This window comes from Erithacus rubecula, assembly GCF_903797595.1.
Source record: "Erithacus rubecula genome assembly, chromosome: 10".
Lineage (NCBI taxonomy): Eukaryota > Metazoa > Chordata > Aves > Passeriformes > Muscicapidae > Erithacus > Erithacus rubecula.
In genome coordinates, this window is record NC_136662.1 from 5888058 (window position 1) to 5907750 (window position 19693).

At 38.6% G+C, this 19693-nt stretch overlaps 1 protein-coding gene across 3 annotated transcripts in view; it reads left to right on the forward strand.

Annotated features, from left to right (window-relative positions):
- CRB1 (crumbs cell polarity complex component 1) overlaps positions 1-19693 on the forward strand; it is a 96437-nt gene that overhangs the window by 47638 nt on the left and 29106 nt on the right. For all 3 annotated transcript variants that reach the window (XM_079313477.1, XM_079313479.1, XM_079313478.1), the window contains exons 6-7: positions 14418-15365; positions 18834-19384. In XM_079313477.1, coding sequence (XP_079169603.1) covers positions 14418-15365; positions 18834-19384 — 1499 coding nt within the window. The remainder of the gene's footprint in view (positions 1-14417; positions 15366-18833; positions 19385-19693) is intronic.

The window sequence follows — 19693 nt, forward strand, 5'->3', positions numbered from 1 at the left end:
ATCTCTGGATAAACATTTCCTGACCTTTTTAATTGGCATAACTCATATATTTATAGCCTTTTCACAATCCAATTTTGCCACCTCTTGACTGAAGTTTTGAACCTGCTCAGTTCTGTCTTTCTCTATTGAAGAATCTCTCTGGCCCTTTCATTTCTTTCTTGTTTTTTCCCAGCCCAGCAGCATTACACATCTGATGGCACAGGCTGCCACTAATAAGAGTTGAGTTTAAAGTGTGATCTAGGTGACAACTATGCACAAACCCAGGTGAAATCAAACTGACAGCAGAACTTTGCTCATCTCCTTCAGAATTGGATTGTGCATCTCAGGAATTACTTTACAGCATGTGCTTTTTAGCACTGCTTTTGGTAAGACTGCATTGTTTCAGTTCAGTCAAATTGCAAAGTTAAGCAGATGCACAACTTCTGCCCATACAGAAAGGAACTTCCTTTAAATCCACATAAATCCTCCAGCTCTCACTGTTCTGGAGAAAGTGCTTGGCAAGTAAAGGGAAGACCTGTGTTATGGGACTAATATATTTTACTTTCTCAATACTTTTTAATTTATGGCATATTTAAGGTCAAATGCCAAGTGATAAACAAAATGACCTGATTTAATAGTTCAGTATTTTGTTCAACAGATGATTTCAAAACCAGCCTTAATAATGTCACCATTGTGAACCCCATTAAAATCTAGTTTATTTGAAATACACTAAATTATACAGCCAAACATTTAGGAGGCATTACTTCTCTTTCCCTACATAGCAGAGGAACTCATAGCAGAGGAACTACTCCCATGGGTAGCATGGGAGAAGCTGGTGAAGCTCAGCCAGAAAAAGCACATGGACTGGTAGTTCTGAACCATGTGCATGTAGAATAAATGTGTGTTCTCACACATATGTGCTAATACACAAAGCAATACACACATATGTAAATACATACATAACAGTTAATTCAGAGTCATTTATTGCTCTGCTCATAAGAAGCCTTACCAGTTATAAAGGTCCCCAGATTTCTTTTTTTTTTTTCTGTTTTGAAGGGCACAGTTTTCTGGCTAGATTCTTTTGAAGTGAGAATTAAGAATTCCTTTCTGCAAAATTTGCAGCATGAGGGCTAATAAGGACAGTTTATTTCGTTCTTCACTATTAAATAATTATTTTGCATGCCTGGCTTCTGACAGCGGGAAATGCATGATCTCTGCCTGCCAAACCTGCATGTGTTTGCTTTGAAGACAGTATTGACCTACATTGAGATAAAAAAATTAAAGCCTGCAGGCTGCTGTTAAACTTCAACAGCATCAAATACAAATGGTATAATGCCATTCATCACTTTGCTTAGAAGTTAAAGTTTTTACACAGCTTAGCATAACCTTGTATTATCTTGCTAAAAAAAGTACCAACTGCTGTGAAAACATGCAATTTGTTTGGATTGGAATCAGCATTTTGGTACCAGCAGAGCTCTGAGAACCAGTTCCTTGTACCCCTCCTGTACCTGAGAGCCAGCAGAGGGTGTGTGAAGTGCTGTTCATGTCCAACATCTGTGAGACATCAGTGAGTTCTGCCATGGCAGTGCTGTCATTGCAGCCTGATCTGGGAGAGGTTGCTTCCCAAAGATTTGTGATGAACACTGCCAGTCCAAACATGATGAACATTGTTTGCCAGTCCAGGTTCTTAGTGGCACTTTCCAGCTTTTGCATCAGCAGTTTGGTCAGCAGGATCTTCCAAGTGAAGCTCAGGGATATTGGTCTGCAGCCAGCCATGGAGAGTCCATCTAGGGCTGGAAAAGCTATGGAAAAAACAAGCACCATGGTTTTGAGCAGAAAAGAGTAATTTGATGACCCAGACAGGGCTATTTCTAGCTAAAATTTCTTAGCACATTGTAGGCTTGGCTGTCACACAAGAAGAACAACAAATTAAGAATTTTACTAATTATGCCAGTGGTCCTGCTGACAGACTATTGGGCTGAAGGGAGGCACCCACATAGAATTTTGTATTTCTTCTTGACAAAAAAAAGAAAAAGTGTTTGACACAGGAATTGTGCAAAACGTTAATGTTTTCCTCTTTGTACTTAAACATCAGCAAAGGACTATTTCAGACCTTTACATAAGGTTCCCATAATGCCAGTGGCAGGAATGACATCAGTTTTTAAAGCATAAAAGGCACCTCATCTAGGCGCAGAAATGTCAGTAGTAATTACAAACTTTGTTTTCAAGTATAATCAATTCTTTATTTATGGTGTGAAATGTTTTTTACCCTTTTGAACTTTCACCATTCTAAGCCAAGCAATATTGTTGGCATGTTCCTTTAAAAATAATTGCTTCTGGACTGAGAAATTGAATGTCAAGTTCCAAGTTGATGTAAATTAAATGGGTTGCATTAATAGTCTGGCCCATGGTAGGAGTGAGTGTTTCGATTCTGGGTTTGACTTCAGGACATGACCTCTTGATCACACAGGTCAGCACAGATGGGAAATATTGGAGAGGTACCTCAGGCTGACATGGGGAAGAAAGTGTCTAGAACTAGGGTATCACAGACTGGCTGATCCATTAAACAGAAGCAATGTCAGGCTCCTCAGAGAATAAAGCTCAGTTGTCAGAGGTTCATTACACTCTTCAAATAAAGGGTTGGTAGGAAAATCACCATGATGGAAATCCTCAGGGCTGTCATGTACACATAATCTTCTAAACCTTCCTAGATTAACACTGCCAAGCCTGTGTACAGGGGAATGGAGCAAGCAAGGAATATTCTTAACTTCTACAGCACAATTATGTGCCAGATTTCTCACCTGAGGCTATTAAAAAAAATTATTTTACAAGATACAGCATTTTGAAATTGAAAGCAGGACATCTTTACAGCTGAAATTCACACTTATGTGACCATGTCTTGAGAAGAATTCCATCCATGAGAGCAACCACATTCACAAGGTCATGCAATACACAATTTTTCAAAGGGAGGGAACCTGTGAATTGAAGTTTATATATTATATTTTAATAAGGCAGGCTATCTCCTGCCTTTAAAACTGGCTTGCATTTCAACTTTGAGCAACCCCAGCTCTCTCAGTCTCCTCATGACAGATCTTCCAATTCCTTAACCCCTTCAGGGCCCTTGGCCAGACCTGCTTCTTTTTTGTACCTGGGGAGAGCAGAGCTGGGCTTGGCATGTTCTCCCTGGTGCTGAGCAGAGGTGCAGAGTCACCTGCCTCGACCTGGTGACAACACAATTCCCAACACAGCCCAGGAGTCTGTTGGTCCTCTCTGCTGCCAGGCCCATGTCTGCCTCATGCCCTCCTTGCTCAGAGCATGGCAGAGCTGCTCTCCAGCCAGCTGGCCACAGCTTCTTCTGCTGGATGGGCTTTTCTGTCCCCAGGTGCAGGACTTGGAGGGAGAGCCCCTTTGCAGAATTTCGTGTGCTTCCTGAAGATTACCTGTTTCCCCAGCCTGCTGAGGTCCCTCTGGATGGCAGTACAAACCCTCAGGTGCATAAAGAACTCTTCCTAATTTTGTACAAACACACACACACATATTTGTATACATATGCACATATACAGTTCCCATTTTAATTGTTAATAAATTTTAAAAATCGCTTTTAATGCTTTTGTTGGGTTGGACTCAGGAATTTTGCAGTTTACTGGCAATTAATTAGGACTGATGAGTCCCAGGTCTAAGGTCTTCTCAAGGAAATAAAGAATATGTCGGGATTTTGAGTAATAAAAATAAGCTGATAAAGTGAGCACTGAAACTAATTTTATGTGATATACTACATAAAAGCTCTTACATTAATTGTTCCCTGTAGCATCTAGCTCTTAATTATACACTGTTTGCTAATAAGAGGAACAAGTGATAAAGCCCAATATTTTTATGTCTGCTCATTGGCACTGTTTGAAATAAACTCAGAGGTGACTCTAGTAAGGCGCAACCTGCTTCTGCTTAGGTGCCTGGACTGAATTTTTCAGGTACCAGGAAAATTTCAAAGAAGTTAAGCTAGCCTTTTATGGATGACCTGGTTGCTGATCCCTTTAAAAACATTCAAATTAACTTTGAAAATTACTTCTGTTGATTGTGTAAGGAGAACCAGGTTAAGGAAAACACTTTCTTTCCCTGGCTGACATTGAACTTTGCACTTTCAATAAACAGTCTTGGAGAGAAGAATAAAAACCTGGTATAGCCAGCTAATTTATGCTGATAATTAACTGCTAGGAGTAGATTTGGTGGATCTGATTCAGATTGCTCTCCCACTGCTATAATTCTTCGAGTCTGGCTGTGCTAACAACATGACACTAATACAGAGAATTCTAATGATCAATACAATTATGACTGTAATCTCTGTCCTGGTGCATTATTTTTTCTTAGCAGAGAGGGTTCAGAATCTGTTATTAGACCTGCTTGTGAGGCCAGAACATCATCTGCCTGTAGTAGCAAATAAAGAAAACTATTTAAATGCTGTACTGTGGAAAAGTCTGCATAGCTAGGGAACACATAAAGACATAGAAAGACTAGATTTAATCTAGCTAAATCTCATACCTGTAATATACTCCAGGAAATTCCCCATCAGGCAGCCAGGGTTCCACAGCAAGCACACACAGTCCTAGCTGAGGTCCATGCTGCCATCAGGATTGCTATGTGACCAGGCAAAAATGGAGCTAGTTTGGGTCTCAGCCTCGAGAGGAGTTAAGCATATGAAACCTTGGATGAAGAAAGCCCCCACTTAGATGGGTTTTCACACTATAGAGGACTAACACTGCAGGGGATGAGGGGAATGAGCACTGCTGCTGAAGTGAAAAGATGTATGATCCTCTGCCCTTCCCACTGACATGGAGTGGGACTGAAAGGTCATAGCCCAAAATCTCAGGTCTTCTGCATCTACATCTGCTCTAGAGCAAGCCACAGCTTACCCAGGAAAGAAAACACACATAAAATAATAAAAAGTGGATAATTAAGCATAAAAAGCGTGGATATTTTTCTATATTCAAAGTGATAAATAAAGTAAATATATACACTTTAGGAATAGAGAAATGAGATTATACACAGCATGACAATGCTCTTTATACAGTTGTGCTGTGCACAACTCAAAGTATATGCAGCATAAACATATTATGTGCACTCACCCATTCATATTTTACATTTTTATATTCTCACATCTCTATTATCAATTAAACTCTATAGGCCCAATTAAAACTATGATTTTCTGGCCTTTTGGCCATTTCAGTTTGTTTCAATAAGGACTGACAATGAAATTATGTAACCACAGTCACTTTTGCATGTTGTGGAGTTTCACATCAGTTACAGTAAAATGAGAAAATCCTGCAAATGACTGAAATTTTCCAGAGTGCCATTTCCAGGGCAGAAGCTGTTTCACACTAGACAGCACAGTGACTGTGCTTGCCTAACTCAGTTAAAACAAATAGGAAACAGCCAACAAGAGACAAGGTAGAAAATCCCTTTTAGACACTGCACACATTTCTCAGTGGGTGTGTTCATCAACAGCAAGCACTCTTTTAAAGCCCTTCAGTGTTTGTAGGACAGAAAATTAATTTGTTTTCTAATTCCAAAGTGCTCCAAACAGATTTTCAAGTCAATGAATCCTTGTATGATCTAATTAAACAACTCAAAGGTACTGGTTGTTTTAAGATCCCACTGGATATACTTCAGTTCAATTGGACATCATCTAAATGTACAAGCTCATAAATCTAGGGAAAATGCAAATCAGATCATTAATGCTTTGAATTTGACAGTCTTGCCACTGTTTTCTAAAAGGTAATACATGAAAAATTCCTGAATTACACATACTCTTTTTTCCAACTTACAGAGCATGCCAAAAAAACCCTTTACTGGAAAGCAGAGCACCAAATGTCTTTCTTTGGCTTCTAAATACCTGGTCCAAAATTGGGTATAAAATAACAAATTCTCCGAAACCTGTTATTAAAATTTCTTCTCTGGTTGATGTTCTGACCCTTTGAGTAGAGCACTGGACCAGATGATGACCTTTGAAGGTCTCTTTCAATGGAAATTTTTCTGTTGTTCTGTCCTAGTTATCTGTGTTTTGTGAAATGACTTCTCTGCTCTTACAAAAAAAATACTTATGGCTGTTTTTTTCCTAAATTTTTTGTCTCTGGTATTGCTCCCAGTATCCTTTTCCTACTCTCAGTTTAGCCCAGATCTCTGTGTAGACTTATCTATGATCAGTCTTTCTTAGCATTGCTCACAGATCCTATATAGATGGATGGCCATACACATGTACTCTGCTCTCTTAACCCCAAATGCTCACATGTCCAACAAGAATTCTGTCTCAAATGCCAACAGAAGTATTTTCTGGGCTACCATTGATTCCCATATTTTGATTTCTTTTTCCTCAGTCACATCTTTCACTACTTCTTCATCTCTTTAGTCTCCAAAATCTTACCTACTCTTTTTTCCATCCCTATCTCTGCTTTAAGCTGTCACATCCTATTATGCTTTCCCTCCTCTCTGCTCCTCTTCCCATCTCATACCATCAGCATGGCCATAGCTACAACACGTTTGTGCAGCCAGAAAACCCACTCCAGAGGGATGCTGCCTGGGAAAACTGGGCTGCCACCATCTGATTTTCTCCCATGCCTCCATCACTCAAAATGAGCGCCACGCAGGGACGTATTTCTTCCATGAGTTTTTCTTTGTTCCAGATTCAGATCCTAATCCCACAATTGGATGCACGTGGCTGTCTGTGTAAGCTGAAGGAGGGCTGGAGGTGCAGGCTGCCCTGCAGGCTGTGCCCTGGCCCTGGGCAGGCAGTGTCCCCTGACCCTTGGCTGTGCCGCGCGCGTGGCTGCGCTCGCTGGGGCTGCAGCCCAGGCACCTGCTTCCAATATTCCTAAAATAAAGTAAACACACCAGATCTCACTAAACAACTAATCACCTATGGCATGTACATGGTTTTCTTCTTCTCTATTTTTTTTTTTTCCTTTCCAAATGAAAACTATTTTAGGTGTGACAAAACGTGAAACAAGTGGAAAAACATTTCCAAGTACTTTTGCTCTCAGAAAACCTTTACTGATTGAAGAGATTAAGGGATTGGGGGTTTTTACTACTTTAAAGAAATTCATTTTTACTGAAAATTCAAACTAGTCTATGAAGCTTCGGGCCAGCAACATTTAAAAAGATTGAATTACAGCATGCCATTCTGAATGTAGCACATTATGAATTCCATATCCCTCAGCTAGAGTGACATATTTAATGATTAAGCCAAGCCACTCAGCTCTATTTCTATTTTAATTTTTTTTCCTAGCCCGTATTAACTTAATACATACATTTCAAATGGCAAGAGAAAAAATAGCAGAATAGTGAAGTTGTCTGTAATAAAGGAATAACTAGCAAGGTCTTACAACATTATGAAATTAGAGTTCTGTGTGAAAGGTATCATGTGCAAATTAGCCCAATGTTAACAAATGCTTATTATCCTACTATTTTAAAGAATCCTGTTTTCCATGTGCTCCAGCTCTGCTCTGTGTTCTGTCCTTCATTTTATACAACCTTTTCCTACCAGGAGAGCAACAGAAATTGCCATGCAAGATCAGAGCACTATTCACATTAAGTTAAATATCAAATGTAAGCCAGTTCTTTACTGAAAAAAAAATGGGTGGAAAAAAAAAAATCCATTTAAATACCCTTCACTTGCTCTACACTGAGGTACATAAGAGTAAAACTTCCTTCCTGACCTGCATGGTGACTGATTTATACCCACAAGCATGGGGTTTAATTACGAGGACACAGAGATGGCCAATTTATTTCCTTGCGCTTACTCACTCATGAATGTGCATTTCCTCCTTCCAGCAAAAAGTAATTATCTCTTTGCAATTATCTGCACAGATGTGGCAAAGTTAGAATTTTCATGATTGTCTGCTAAAACCTGGGGCCCTGAAGAATACTCTGCCAGATTTTTCTCTTGGCCTCAGGATGAATGAGTCTCTTGAAGAGAGAGCTGTTTGCACCTGGGGTAGGATTTTATGACAGACATTTCCAAAACTCTAAAGTACACATGGAAGAAGTGCTATTGCAAACTCTTTGTCTTCTATAAAGTGTTTTCTAAAGGGGGTGGTACAACCTGAGTTTCTCCAAGGTTTACTCCTGCTTGCATTTGATACATGTAAGGGTAGAGAGACCTGTATGTGCAGAGATATAATTTGTATAGTTTGATACACCCACAGCTCAATTGCTAGGAATTATTTCATTCAAGGGAGGCACAAAACCATGGAAAAATATACTTGGAAGGGACAGACATGCAGGTATCATTTGGACTGTCTAAAGGTCTAAGGTAGTATCTGCTGGCTTGTGTCTCACTCCATTTTTGTCTTTAGACAATATTTAAGGACCCACAATAGATTTTGTGGATGTCAGTCGGTATCATATGTAAAGGCTTTGTCATCTTTTTTATCATTAGAAATATTTTCTTAGAGTATGACCTGGGTATTCCTTTTGCAAGCCAAACCTGTGACTTTTTTACCTGTTTGCTGTGGTCTCGGGGCACAGAGTGCTCTTTTCTATCCTGAAAAACTCTTACTATGTCCCATTTCCTCTGCTTGTCTTTTGACTGAACAGTCCTACTTTTTAAATCTTTAATCATAAGCCATTTCTTCTTCATCTGTGGTCATTTTCATTGCTTTCCTTGAATTCTTCCTAAATTAATCCAAATTTTCCTTGCAGTGCAGAACTAAAAGTGGACTCAGTGAAACTGAAGCATTGTAGACTGAAACTATTGTTCCACCTGATTGCTGGTTATTCTGGCCTGAGACTGTAGAAACTGAGTGAGCTCTTCCAGAATTGAATACAATCTTTTTCAGACCATTTCTCCAAATCCTTATGTTCACCTATAAATGTCATTTTATCTGTTAAAAAAAAAAAATCAAACATTTCACTTAACCTTGCTTTATCAGACAACTTACTAGGCAAGCTTTCTGAGCCAACATCCACATCTTTAATGAAAACACCAACCAGAGCAAAGCCAGGACAATCCCAAACCATAATCAAATCCCAGTTTGACAGGGAACCTCTGACAATTAATTCCTGGGCAGGATTACACAAGGTTTATATCTGCTTTATGGTGGTTTCACGTGGAATTTTCTCCTTGGTTTGTATATGAAAATGTTATTAAACACAATGTCTGACTGTAATTAGAGTGTCTGCTCCTGGCAAGTTTGTTCAGTCTCCCACCATTGGTGGGATATTTGCTGAATACCTGCTCTGAAGTTCCCCTGTCTCAGTGTGCCACCAGCCCCCTGTGATCACTGAGCTGTAGGAGCAGATGTCTGTCCCACCTGTTGGCTCTGTGTCTGTCACAACCTTCCCTCAGAGTCCTGCTGTCACAGTCACACTGCCAGAGGAATGGCTGTTACTGAGAACTTCCAACATTTTGCAATATTCAAAATAAAGTGCTATAAATATCAAAATATTCAAAATAAAGTGCCATGAACATTGAACATCAAACTGCTTCACAAGATGTCTGATAAGAACTACTAATCAAATGCATTCACACTAACTTACCAAAATTAACTTTACTTTGTTTAAAGCTGCCTTACTCACCTTTCCAAGAGTCTGGGTGAAATTTTCACCCTTTGGTATTTAAATGTATTATAGGAAAACTCACTTGATGCTTGTGTCAGAGGCTGGAAGAAGCAGCAGCTTTCTGAGCATCTCCATAAAAGCAGTTGTGAACTGCAGATTAAATTAATCCAAAATTGTGTTTTGTGTATGTCTTTTGGTGAACCTAAACCCAAATGTGACACAAGGTCAAGAATTTCCTAATTAGTGAATAAATTAGTTAGAAAAAGGACTTGATAAATCTAAGTGACAAAAATAATATCTGCTGCTAAAATTATCACAGAAATAAGTAGTTAAATCTCCTGAACTCAATTTTCCCCTCATTAAATTTGGTCTAAATCAAAATGTCTTGCTCAAGAGCTGAAGAAAAACAATCTTTTAGTAAATAACTTTACATGTCAAAAAATCTACCCAGACTTCCATTAAGTAGAGAGATCAAATGGAACAAAAATACCTCATAAATGAAGAAATGGGATCAAATTTTAGATCATTTCTATCTGCTTATTGAGATGTACAGTTTCTCTGAATGACAGTGACCATGATAGAGTTGATCTGGATTAACAAACCTCTTGAAAGGAAAAAAAAAGTCTTAAAAACAGCACCTTGCAAAACAAAACAAAAAGTGACTAATCAGTTTTGAATGGATTCTGATAATATGAATTTGTGTGAAACACAAACAACATTCAGAGTGAGCACGAACTTGGAGAACAAGAATGTAAATAGGATACATATCTATTGTGTAAGCAGTTTAATGGGTCTTACTTTAAGCCTTGTTGATCTGGCTTGAGCAAAATACACCATCAGACTACATCAGCAGGTACAGAAGTGGAGCAAGCTAATCCTGGAAAGGAAGCCTTTATACTAAGAACTGTTGTGAATTCTACAGAAATTTATCAACTGCTTAAGTGCTAAACGATCTTTTTCTTTCGGAAATTTTCCTGCGGAAAAAGATGGTTGCAACTAGGATACAAGTTTACATCATTTTAATGACAATGTTTACAGGTAAATATTTTCTTTTTGTGAATTTGAATGTGCACTTAGACTGTAGTGAATGTGTAGCACCTATCCAGATTGCTTGCCTGTAGTTTCTCGATATTTATTTATTGAGTGTCAGGGGACTGGAAAGGCAAAAGGTTGTAAGCAGTAAGATTTCTAACCAAAGGTGTGTATCAAAAGTGTCACTTGGATAATACATTTATAATAGTTTAATCAAAGTGAAAATTGGTGACACTCAGCAGAATTATGCTTGAATAATTGCTTTTGTCATCCTGCTTCTGCAGGAAACCTTTGCTGCTAAATTTGAAAGAGAGTTTAATTAAGAGGTGAACAGTTAGAAAATAGCCACCATATAGTAATAATGTTAAGTGAACAAAGGAAACATGAGTGATGCTATCAAAGTGAATCAAAGGAACTGTTTCATTCCTGTTTAGAAAAAAACAAGCTTCACAGGTGGGAAAAGTAATCATCTTTAAAAATATTCACATTTTCTGAAATCTTATGTCAGTGTGTAATATATTTAGAAGATAAAATGCTATATGATTCTTCTTTACTTTTTCCCATAAAAACACGAATATGCTGAGTTAATGTATGTAACCACTGAAAAAGAAAATGATTGCGTTTGCACTTGTTTTGGTATGTCTTACATCTTTTGAGAATTCTTTTCCTGCATGTCTCCAGCCTGAGCTATTTGAACTGCTTATACAGTTCTATAAATATTGACTAATCCTTTTATCTAGAGTGCTTTTATCTTGACTGACAGTGGTCTTTGCTTGCATAGCAATCGGCAGATAACAAGTAATATCAGCACCACTTACAAAAACAGCTGATTTATTTATTCTTGATATGAAAAAGTGACTTATTATTTGTCTTTTGGTGTGACCTATATTTGTGTTTGTGCTAATCTTATTATGAAATAGTAGGCCTATATATGTAAGTGCATACATGTGCATATCTATATGCACAACCCAATAAAATAATTATTTTACAATGTATTTTTCATATCATTACTTAAAAAATAAGCATTGTGTTTAAACACAGAAATGACTATGAAATCTATGTATTTAAGTGGCTCTATAAAAGTCACTTGATATTTAATAACTGATGCTATTAACTTTCTACAGGCAAAGAATACACTAATAATAACCACAACAACAACAACAGCAACAACAACAACAACAACAACAACAACAACAATAATAATAATAATAATAGTACCTTCACGTGAAACTAATTTGATTTCTTCGTTGGGCATTGATGATTTATTTTATCAAATGTCTTGTCTAAATTTAAAAATAGAAATATATACCATTTCCAAAAAAAATTTAGCATTCTCATTCAATAATTTTGTTAAATTTATGTCTCATCTGATGAAGTAGAGAACAATATAGACACTAAAGATTATTGTAAAGGTAAATGCATCTGTATCATCCTTTTCATTATTGCAAAGTGTGACTTGGACCACAAGCTACAAGGCAAAGGAAATATCTGGAAGGTGCTGTAGGATAATAAAATAACACACAGAGAGTCACCACATATTACTGAAAATGCAACAGCTAAGGACCTAGCCATTCACAATGCTGATTTTTTAATGAAAGGTTTCACAGGGACTCCCAGTCCCTAAACCCTTAAGCACAGTCTGTCCACTCTGAAGCCCTATGACAAGGCTAAGCACAGCTTGAACCAACTGCTTGTGGGCTGGACTAATTTTTATCTTTGACACAAAAAAAACAAAGAGACTTGAATTTCTACAGCATCATATTAAAACTGAGTTGTATAAAAGACCCAAGGACATATTCTTCTCAATGGCAGAGCAGGGAAGGGAGCAGTATCAGGCAGGAGATGTTCTAAAATATTGACCAAAACAGGAAACAGCTCACAGTAACTTCACTTTTCATATGCAGGTATAACAAAAGGAGGACAAGTTGCTAACACTGAAATTGTCACAAAGTGCCAAAGCAGAGCTGGCTGTGGCCCCCAGTCGGGAATGGTTTGGGAACTGCACTTCACTTGGAGAGAGTCAGTCCCAGTGAGTCACATTTCTGCCAGATGCCACTGCACATTAAGGTGTACACAGACACCTCTCATTGGAATAAAGATGAGCCTGGCTGGAAAACAGAGAGAGACTGCTGCAGCAAAACCCCACTGCCAGGCCAGGGAGATGGCACTAGCTGTGCTCAATAGCCTGAAGCTTGAAGGGAAAAGTCAATGTATGCTTTAATTGAGGACTGATGAGTGGGTTGGATGGCTGCAGAGAGAGTCTTTTGTGTACCTGCTATGACCACTTCACTCAGGTTAATCTTTTAACCAACTCTATCCCAATTCTCAGTTCCCTCCTGGCTCTCCTGTGCTTACCACTCTCCCAGATGGGTCCAGTTACAATTGTGATTGAATAAAGTGGACAGACAAGGAATTAGCCTGACTAACTACACTTATCTACTGCTATTTGAAGCAATTAATTGTGACTGACTGCTGTTCTGTAATTTTCCATGAGGAATTGCTATGTTTTGTTATAGAAATAAAGCCTGATGTGAATTTGTAAGTAAAGCTAGGTGTGCTGACTGGTACACCCAGCTGCCACTCCATGAGCCTCAGCACATCTTATTACCTGATTTACAGGCAGTAGTTTTGCTGTGGGGATGGATGAAAAGTTATCTATTTAATTTGTGCTGGTGATACTAGTTTGAAAACTATCTGCAAAATGTTTCTCTTTCTTCTCTAAAATAACAATGAAGTGAAGTAGAAATGTTAAGAGTTGCTCTTAGCATGAGTTATCAAAAAAGTATTTGGATATTTTGGCTGTCTTCAAGGGAGATGAGAAACAGATTTTTCCTGATCCACTCCATGCATATTGGTCACTTGATTGCTCAAGGGAGAAGTTACTGTAATTACTGCTTTATAGATGAACAACAGTGCAGAGGGATAAACAGATTAGTTTTACAAGGGGAATAGATTTGTCTTTCTTTGTGAAGTGTGATCCAGCAGACCCACTTAGACCACATCTATCCAATTACAGTGGAGTTGAGATGAGGAGTTCTCCTTTTACCAGATATATCAGAAGCCAAGCATTATGTGGAAGAAGAGGAAATATGAGATGTATTGACAATCTCCTGCAGAAGTGCTCTCATCACCAATCAAGCTCTGACATGTTTGAGACAATATTCTCTTCATCTTTTCTTGCTTTATATTTTGTATAAAGGAGAGGTACAAAAGTTCCCCTGTAGTACTTTTTGCAGTACATATGTTTTCAGGCATGTTCCCCTACTTGTCAGTCTGACCATGTCAAGTATCACTTGTAAGTCCTGTGACTCTCCCTTGAAGAGTTTTGCTCCAAGATAGGACCAGGAACATTAGTCTGTAGTTCTTATACTGTTTGAATGAATAAAATAAAAAAAAAAGGAATGACTAGCAGATCATACTCCAACTCATGCCCATTCTATATTATGAACAGGAATTAAGCAACAACTCTTGCAGTTTTTGTATGTGATAAACAACTCAGTTCATTACTAAGCATTCTAGATTTCCACCACAAGATATGTGGGAAACAATTTTTTTATCCCATCTGATGATGTTTGTCCTGATGTCATCACATTATCCATATCAAAACTGTCCATGTTTGGTTCTTTTCTCCAAAATGTGGTTAGCATTTAGGTGTTTACATAATACTTTGCACAAGGAAACCATGACAATTGAATGGCCTTTTTATATTTAAAGTATTTTTTTTAACTTGTCCATCATCTATTTATCAAGGCATTCCCATTTAATAAAAGGTAATTTAATAAAACACATTATTTAAAGCGCAATTTCAGGCTCCAGTTATTCAAACCAGAATTCCTAATTCTTTGTTTATTCTTCAGGTACTCACTGTGATGAAGACATCAACGAATGTTACACGAACCCTTGCCAAAATGGTGGGATCTGTGAGAATTTTCCTGGAAATTACACTTGCCATTGTCCACCTGCAGACAAAGAAGGGATTTTTTATGGTGGCTGGAACTGTACAGAAGTTCTGCATGGCTGTATTGATCATCAATGCCAAAACAATGGAATATGTATCCCACATTTAAAAAATGGCCAACATGGATTCAGCTGCATATGTTCACCTGGGTATACAGGCATACACTGTGAAACCATAACCACATTTTCTTTTCAAGGAAACAGTTTCCTTTTGTTGAAGAATCCCCAGACCCATAAAAAGGATTTTTTCTATAATATAAACCTGAGGTTTCAAACTGTGCAACCCACAGCTTTTCTGTTTCACCGAGGGGAGAAAAACACCTTTGCAAAGTTGGAATTACTGAATGGCTACTTACACTTATCCGTGCAAGTCAATAATCAGCCACAGGCTCTTTTGCATATTCCACATAATGTCAGTGATGGAGAATGGCATTCAGTGGAGGTAACCCTGGCAAGAGCTGTTGTTCTCAATTTGCTTGACAGCTCCTGTGTAGAATCCTGTCTCAATAAAACATCTGCTAAGGTAGATAACGAGCTGGTGATGTTTGCGTTTCAGAACACGTTTTTGGGCGGCTTACCAGTGGGGAACAGCAACTCTCTACAGAACACCTTTAATACACATTCTGCACCTTCATTTGTAGGCTGTCTTCAGGATATTGAGATAGACTTGAATATTATTACTCCAGAGAATGTATCATCTGGATCATCTTTAAATGTCAGGACAGGCTGTGCTAAAAAGGACTGGTGTGACCCCCACCCGTGCCAGAACAGGGGACGCTGCATCAACCTGTGGCTGAGCTACCACTGCGACTGCTACCGGCCCTACACAGGGCCAGAGTGTGCAGCAGGTAAGGGAGGAGTGTGCTGGTGTTTGTGTTCCATGTGCCTGCTGAAAGCATGGCCAGAAACAATCCTGCTCACCTGGCGGTGCAGCAGCATGACCTTTAGGATCTCTGGAGCTTAATGTCAAGTGGTAAGCCAGTGCAAGAGGTTAGCAGTGGCACACCTTGGCTACTTTCTAGCTAGTTTCACAGGAAGGCTGCTTTTCAGCCTGGCAAAGAAAAAAAAAAAAAAAAAAAGTCAGGCTAAAGTGGTGGATTCTACTCCTCTTGTTTTAAAATCTTGTCAGTGCTCTTAGCACTCCATAAACTCTGAGAAACTGTAGTTCACTGGAGGTTATCCACGCTGAGTCAAGTTTAGAAAGCAAGCAAGTCACTTGGAGTTTAAGACTTATTTTCAGAGCATTCTTTGAAAATTTTGTCCTCGAGCTCTCTAAGCTTTTATAAAGAGATTCATTTAAGGCAATGAAAGGCAAGCAAAAGTACTGCAAGTTGCAAAAGACAGATTCCAATTAAAAAAAAATGAATGAGATTATACTCTTAGCTAAATCCGATTAGCCCAGGGAGCAGGCAGGGCTTCAGCAGCTGGAAACGGGTCCATTCATCCCTCAGCTGGTCCCAAGGCAGGGCTGGGCAATCCAGTGCAGGCTGCTGTTCCCAGAGAGCTGACCAGAGGGAAACATGTCCCTGTCTGGGTGAGCAGAACTCATCTCAGCACACAGCTTCCATGGCAGTGGTGAGCAGGAACACAAAAGCTCCAGATGCCTGTAGCACATTCCCTGCTACAAATGATCTTTGCAGGGCAGGCTGGGGCAAAGTGGAAGGACAACAGGAGGTCTCTGTCCAGCTCCCTGCTGCATCTGCTGGGTGAAGCCCCCTAGAGCTGTAAACACATCAACCCTCAGGAGTGCTTTAGGGTGAGCTCTGTAATCCTTCACCAGGCAAAGGGTGAGCTCTATAATCCTTCACCAGGCAAAGTTTTAGGGATTTCAAACAAGCAGGTTTTTTTGAGAAAATTGCACAGGACTAAGACTTCACACCATGCCCTCAGCCTTCCTCACCCATGGTCAGCAGAACAATATTTGGGGAGCAAGAAATACATATATACATACATGTATACAAACATTAGTATATCTATGTAGATACATTTATCAAGTAGACTGTAAAAAATTAAACACAACAGCAGAGCCATGGTGAGATTGGAATGGACAGATCCTAAAGTGGTGTAAAGTGGCGTGGCTGCAGTGCTGCCAGTGAAGCTACATTGATTCACATCAGCTGAACAATTGGCCTCAGGGGTTGTTGAATGCACTGCTGCAGAAAGCTGGGCCTTCAAATACATTTCAAATGTTTGAATACAGCTTCATTTTGCATGCTCTACCTAATACTTATCAATACCTTTCAATAGTTTATCCTTTTGGTTTTATTGCAAAATGACAAAGTCTGAGAGGTAATTGTAACAGACTTCTTTGAAGTGTAGCTGTAATTTATCCAAAGATTTGGAAGGCAACTTTTGAATATAGGACAACATCTGGGAAATATGTTTGCCTCCTTATATGAAGCAAAATTAAAACCATTCAGGGCCAGGAGCAGCTTATACTGGCATTAGAACTGTTGAGAATGATTAGAAAGCTTTTTTTTTTTTTTTCCTGCTGACCACAATATTCCTTGTTAATCGGGGCACCGTGCCATTTTGGTACATAGGTTCTAGATATATGTCACATGTAAAAGAGTGTGGCAGGTTTCTAAAGAGGCAGAATGGGAGAGACTTGTGGTAAAGGATAACATAAGAAATGCTGGTGTCTTTCTGAAGAAAAGTTGCTGCCAAATATTCCATTGACAAGAGGCAATATTTTCTCTACATATACAAAATAACAAACAGATGTTGACTCATTTTGATCAACATCCAGATGTGGTGACCCAAGAGGTTAATATTAACCAAGGTGATGCTAGTCATCTCATCAAACAGATCAGGCTGATGATATATGTGTATAGTTATAAATAGAGAGAAATGTGACAAGGTAATTGTAAACATGAAGTGCCTTTCTGGAGATCAAGGCTTCTTTCTAATACTGCAGTTGTGGAATCCTCAGTTCAGCAGAATTTTTCTTTTTTCCCTCATGAAAAAAGTATCTCAGTCTCCAGTACCACCTTAAGAGAAGATAAAGCTTAAAGCTCTCTTATGTAGAAATAATTATTTGTTGGAATTGGTGTTTTGAGGCATTAAGTCTGTTTAACAAGTAGATGTAGATGTATAGGCAATCTTATTCATAGAAATACACTATTTCAAATTAAATTAATAAATTATATGGGATTTATTCCTGTTGCTAAATAATATGACCATACCACATAGCAGTACAGAGTGGTTACTGAGAGTCTATTGAGGTTTCATGGTCAGTCCCCTATTTTTCAACATTTTTTTTAATGCAGTCACAAAAAATTAGTTCTGCAGGCAGAAAGTTGACCCATGACTGCTCCAGGAGTTTTACTGCACAACAGACAACTGAATCTTTAGCTATGATAGCATTTAAAAAAAGCTTGGTTTATTTTTTCTAGGAATTTGATATATAAAAAGTAGCTCCTGAAACTGTTTAGGCAGGAAGTCTGTAATATTGAGGACAAGATCACAAAAGTTATGGTGTAAAAATAGAAACACTTTGTTCTTTAAAGAGATGATTTATCAGAATAAATTACAGTTTTGGCTGCATATTTTGTATCCTTAAAAGACTGAAAATCATTACCAAAAATAAGGGGTAAAGGATGGACAGATGGCTTTGGTTTAATCATTTTAATTGCTAAACACAAAGAAAAAAAACTTAGTTGATCTTGGATCATGTTTCTCCCAGAGCAGTGTGGGCACTCAGGGACTGAGCAGGATTCATGACTGGATACAAGTTGATGTGGGTGAGTCCATGTTGAGCCCCAGCAACAGAGTCTGCCAGAGAACTGGGGAGCCCATGCAGCACCCCACAGGTGATCTATTCACACAAGGGCTTTGCCCAGCAGCTTTCTGTGACTGAAATCTGTGCAAAAAAACACAAAATCCCAGAAGTGCATTAATTTCCATGGTCATCAGAGGATTAAAACAGGTAGGTTCTTACCAAAATGATCTTTCTGAGGATCAATGCAGAAAACTGTAGAAATCTGTCCTTGTTTAACTAGTTGAAAACACAGCATTATAGAGAGCATGATAAAGAGGAAAAATGTGCCCAATTATATAACATCTGGTCCTGCACTGGGGCTTAATGCTACAGCCATGGAAGCCAACAGGAATTTAGAAGCAGAAGCTATTTACAGCTGGATCAAGTCTTTATTCATCCATAAATACAAGCACATCTTATTACCATACATCAATATCACCAGCAGTAGTTATTTAATCATTGCATTGGCTCCCTTGTCATTTAGCCCTAACTATTTTATTTTTCTCCCTTCTGTTCTTTTTTTTTTTTTACCTTTTCTCATATCTCTAACCTCAAGAGTACGTTCCAGGCCGGTTTGGATCTGAGGACTCCTCAGGCTATGCTGCTTTCCCTGTTGATTCCACTCTGAATGAGAACTTCATCATATCAATGTTCGTCCGAACACGCAAATCTTCTGGCTTGCTACTGGCTCTGAGAAACAGTACTTACCTCTACATAAGAGTCTATTTGGAAGGTGGGAAACTCACCATGCTAGCTCTAAATTCCATGAAGTTATTAGGGAAACACTCTGTGAATGATGGAAACTTTTACTTAATAACATTAAAAATAGAACCAAATAAGGTGGAGTTGTTCCAGTCCTCTCACTACCTAGGCTTTATTTCTACTCCAGCACTAACCATCCAAAGGAAGGATATTCTTTACATTGGAGGCCTACCAGATAACAAAGAAACTGACAGAAATGGCAAATATTTCAAAGGCTGTATCCAAGATGTCAGAATGAATAACCAGCCACTGGAATTCTTCCCCATGACCAATCCACCAAATTCTCTTATCAACCGAACTCTGATCAATGTCACTCAAGGCTGCACTGGTGACAACCTCTGCAAGGTAAGAATGACATTTTTCAGAGCATTTTCACATGCTTATAGTGGGGAATTAATTTTATGTTTTTAGTACGTTCCCACGCATTACTTGATTATAATGACAGATTAAGAAAACATGCAGAAATACTAGAAAGAGCAGGTTTTGTTAAGCTATACTACATATGATGAATATCAGAAGCAAAATGTATTTGCATAGGAAAGAATCAAACTATTTTGAAATTGAAATACTGTTTTTCACTAATTATTGAACACGTTGGACTGTCACAGTACTGATATTTATCCTTTTCCAGCTGAAATAAAAAGAAAACTTCCT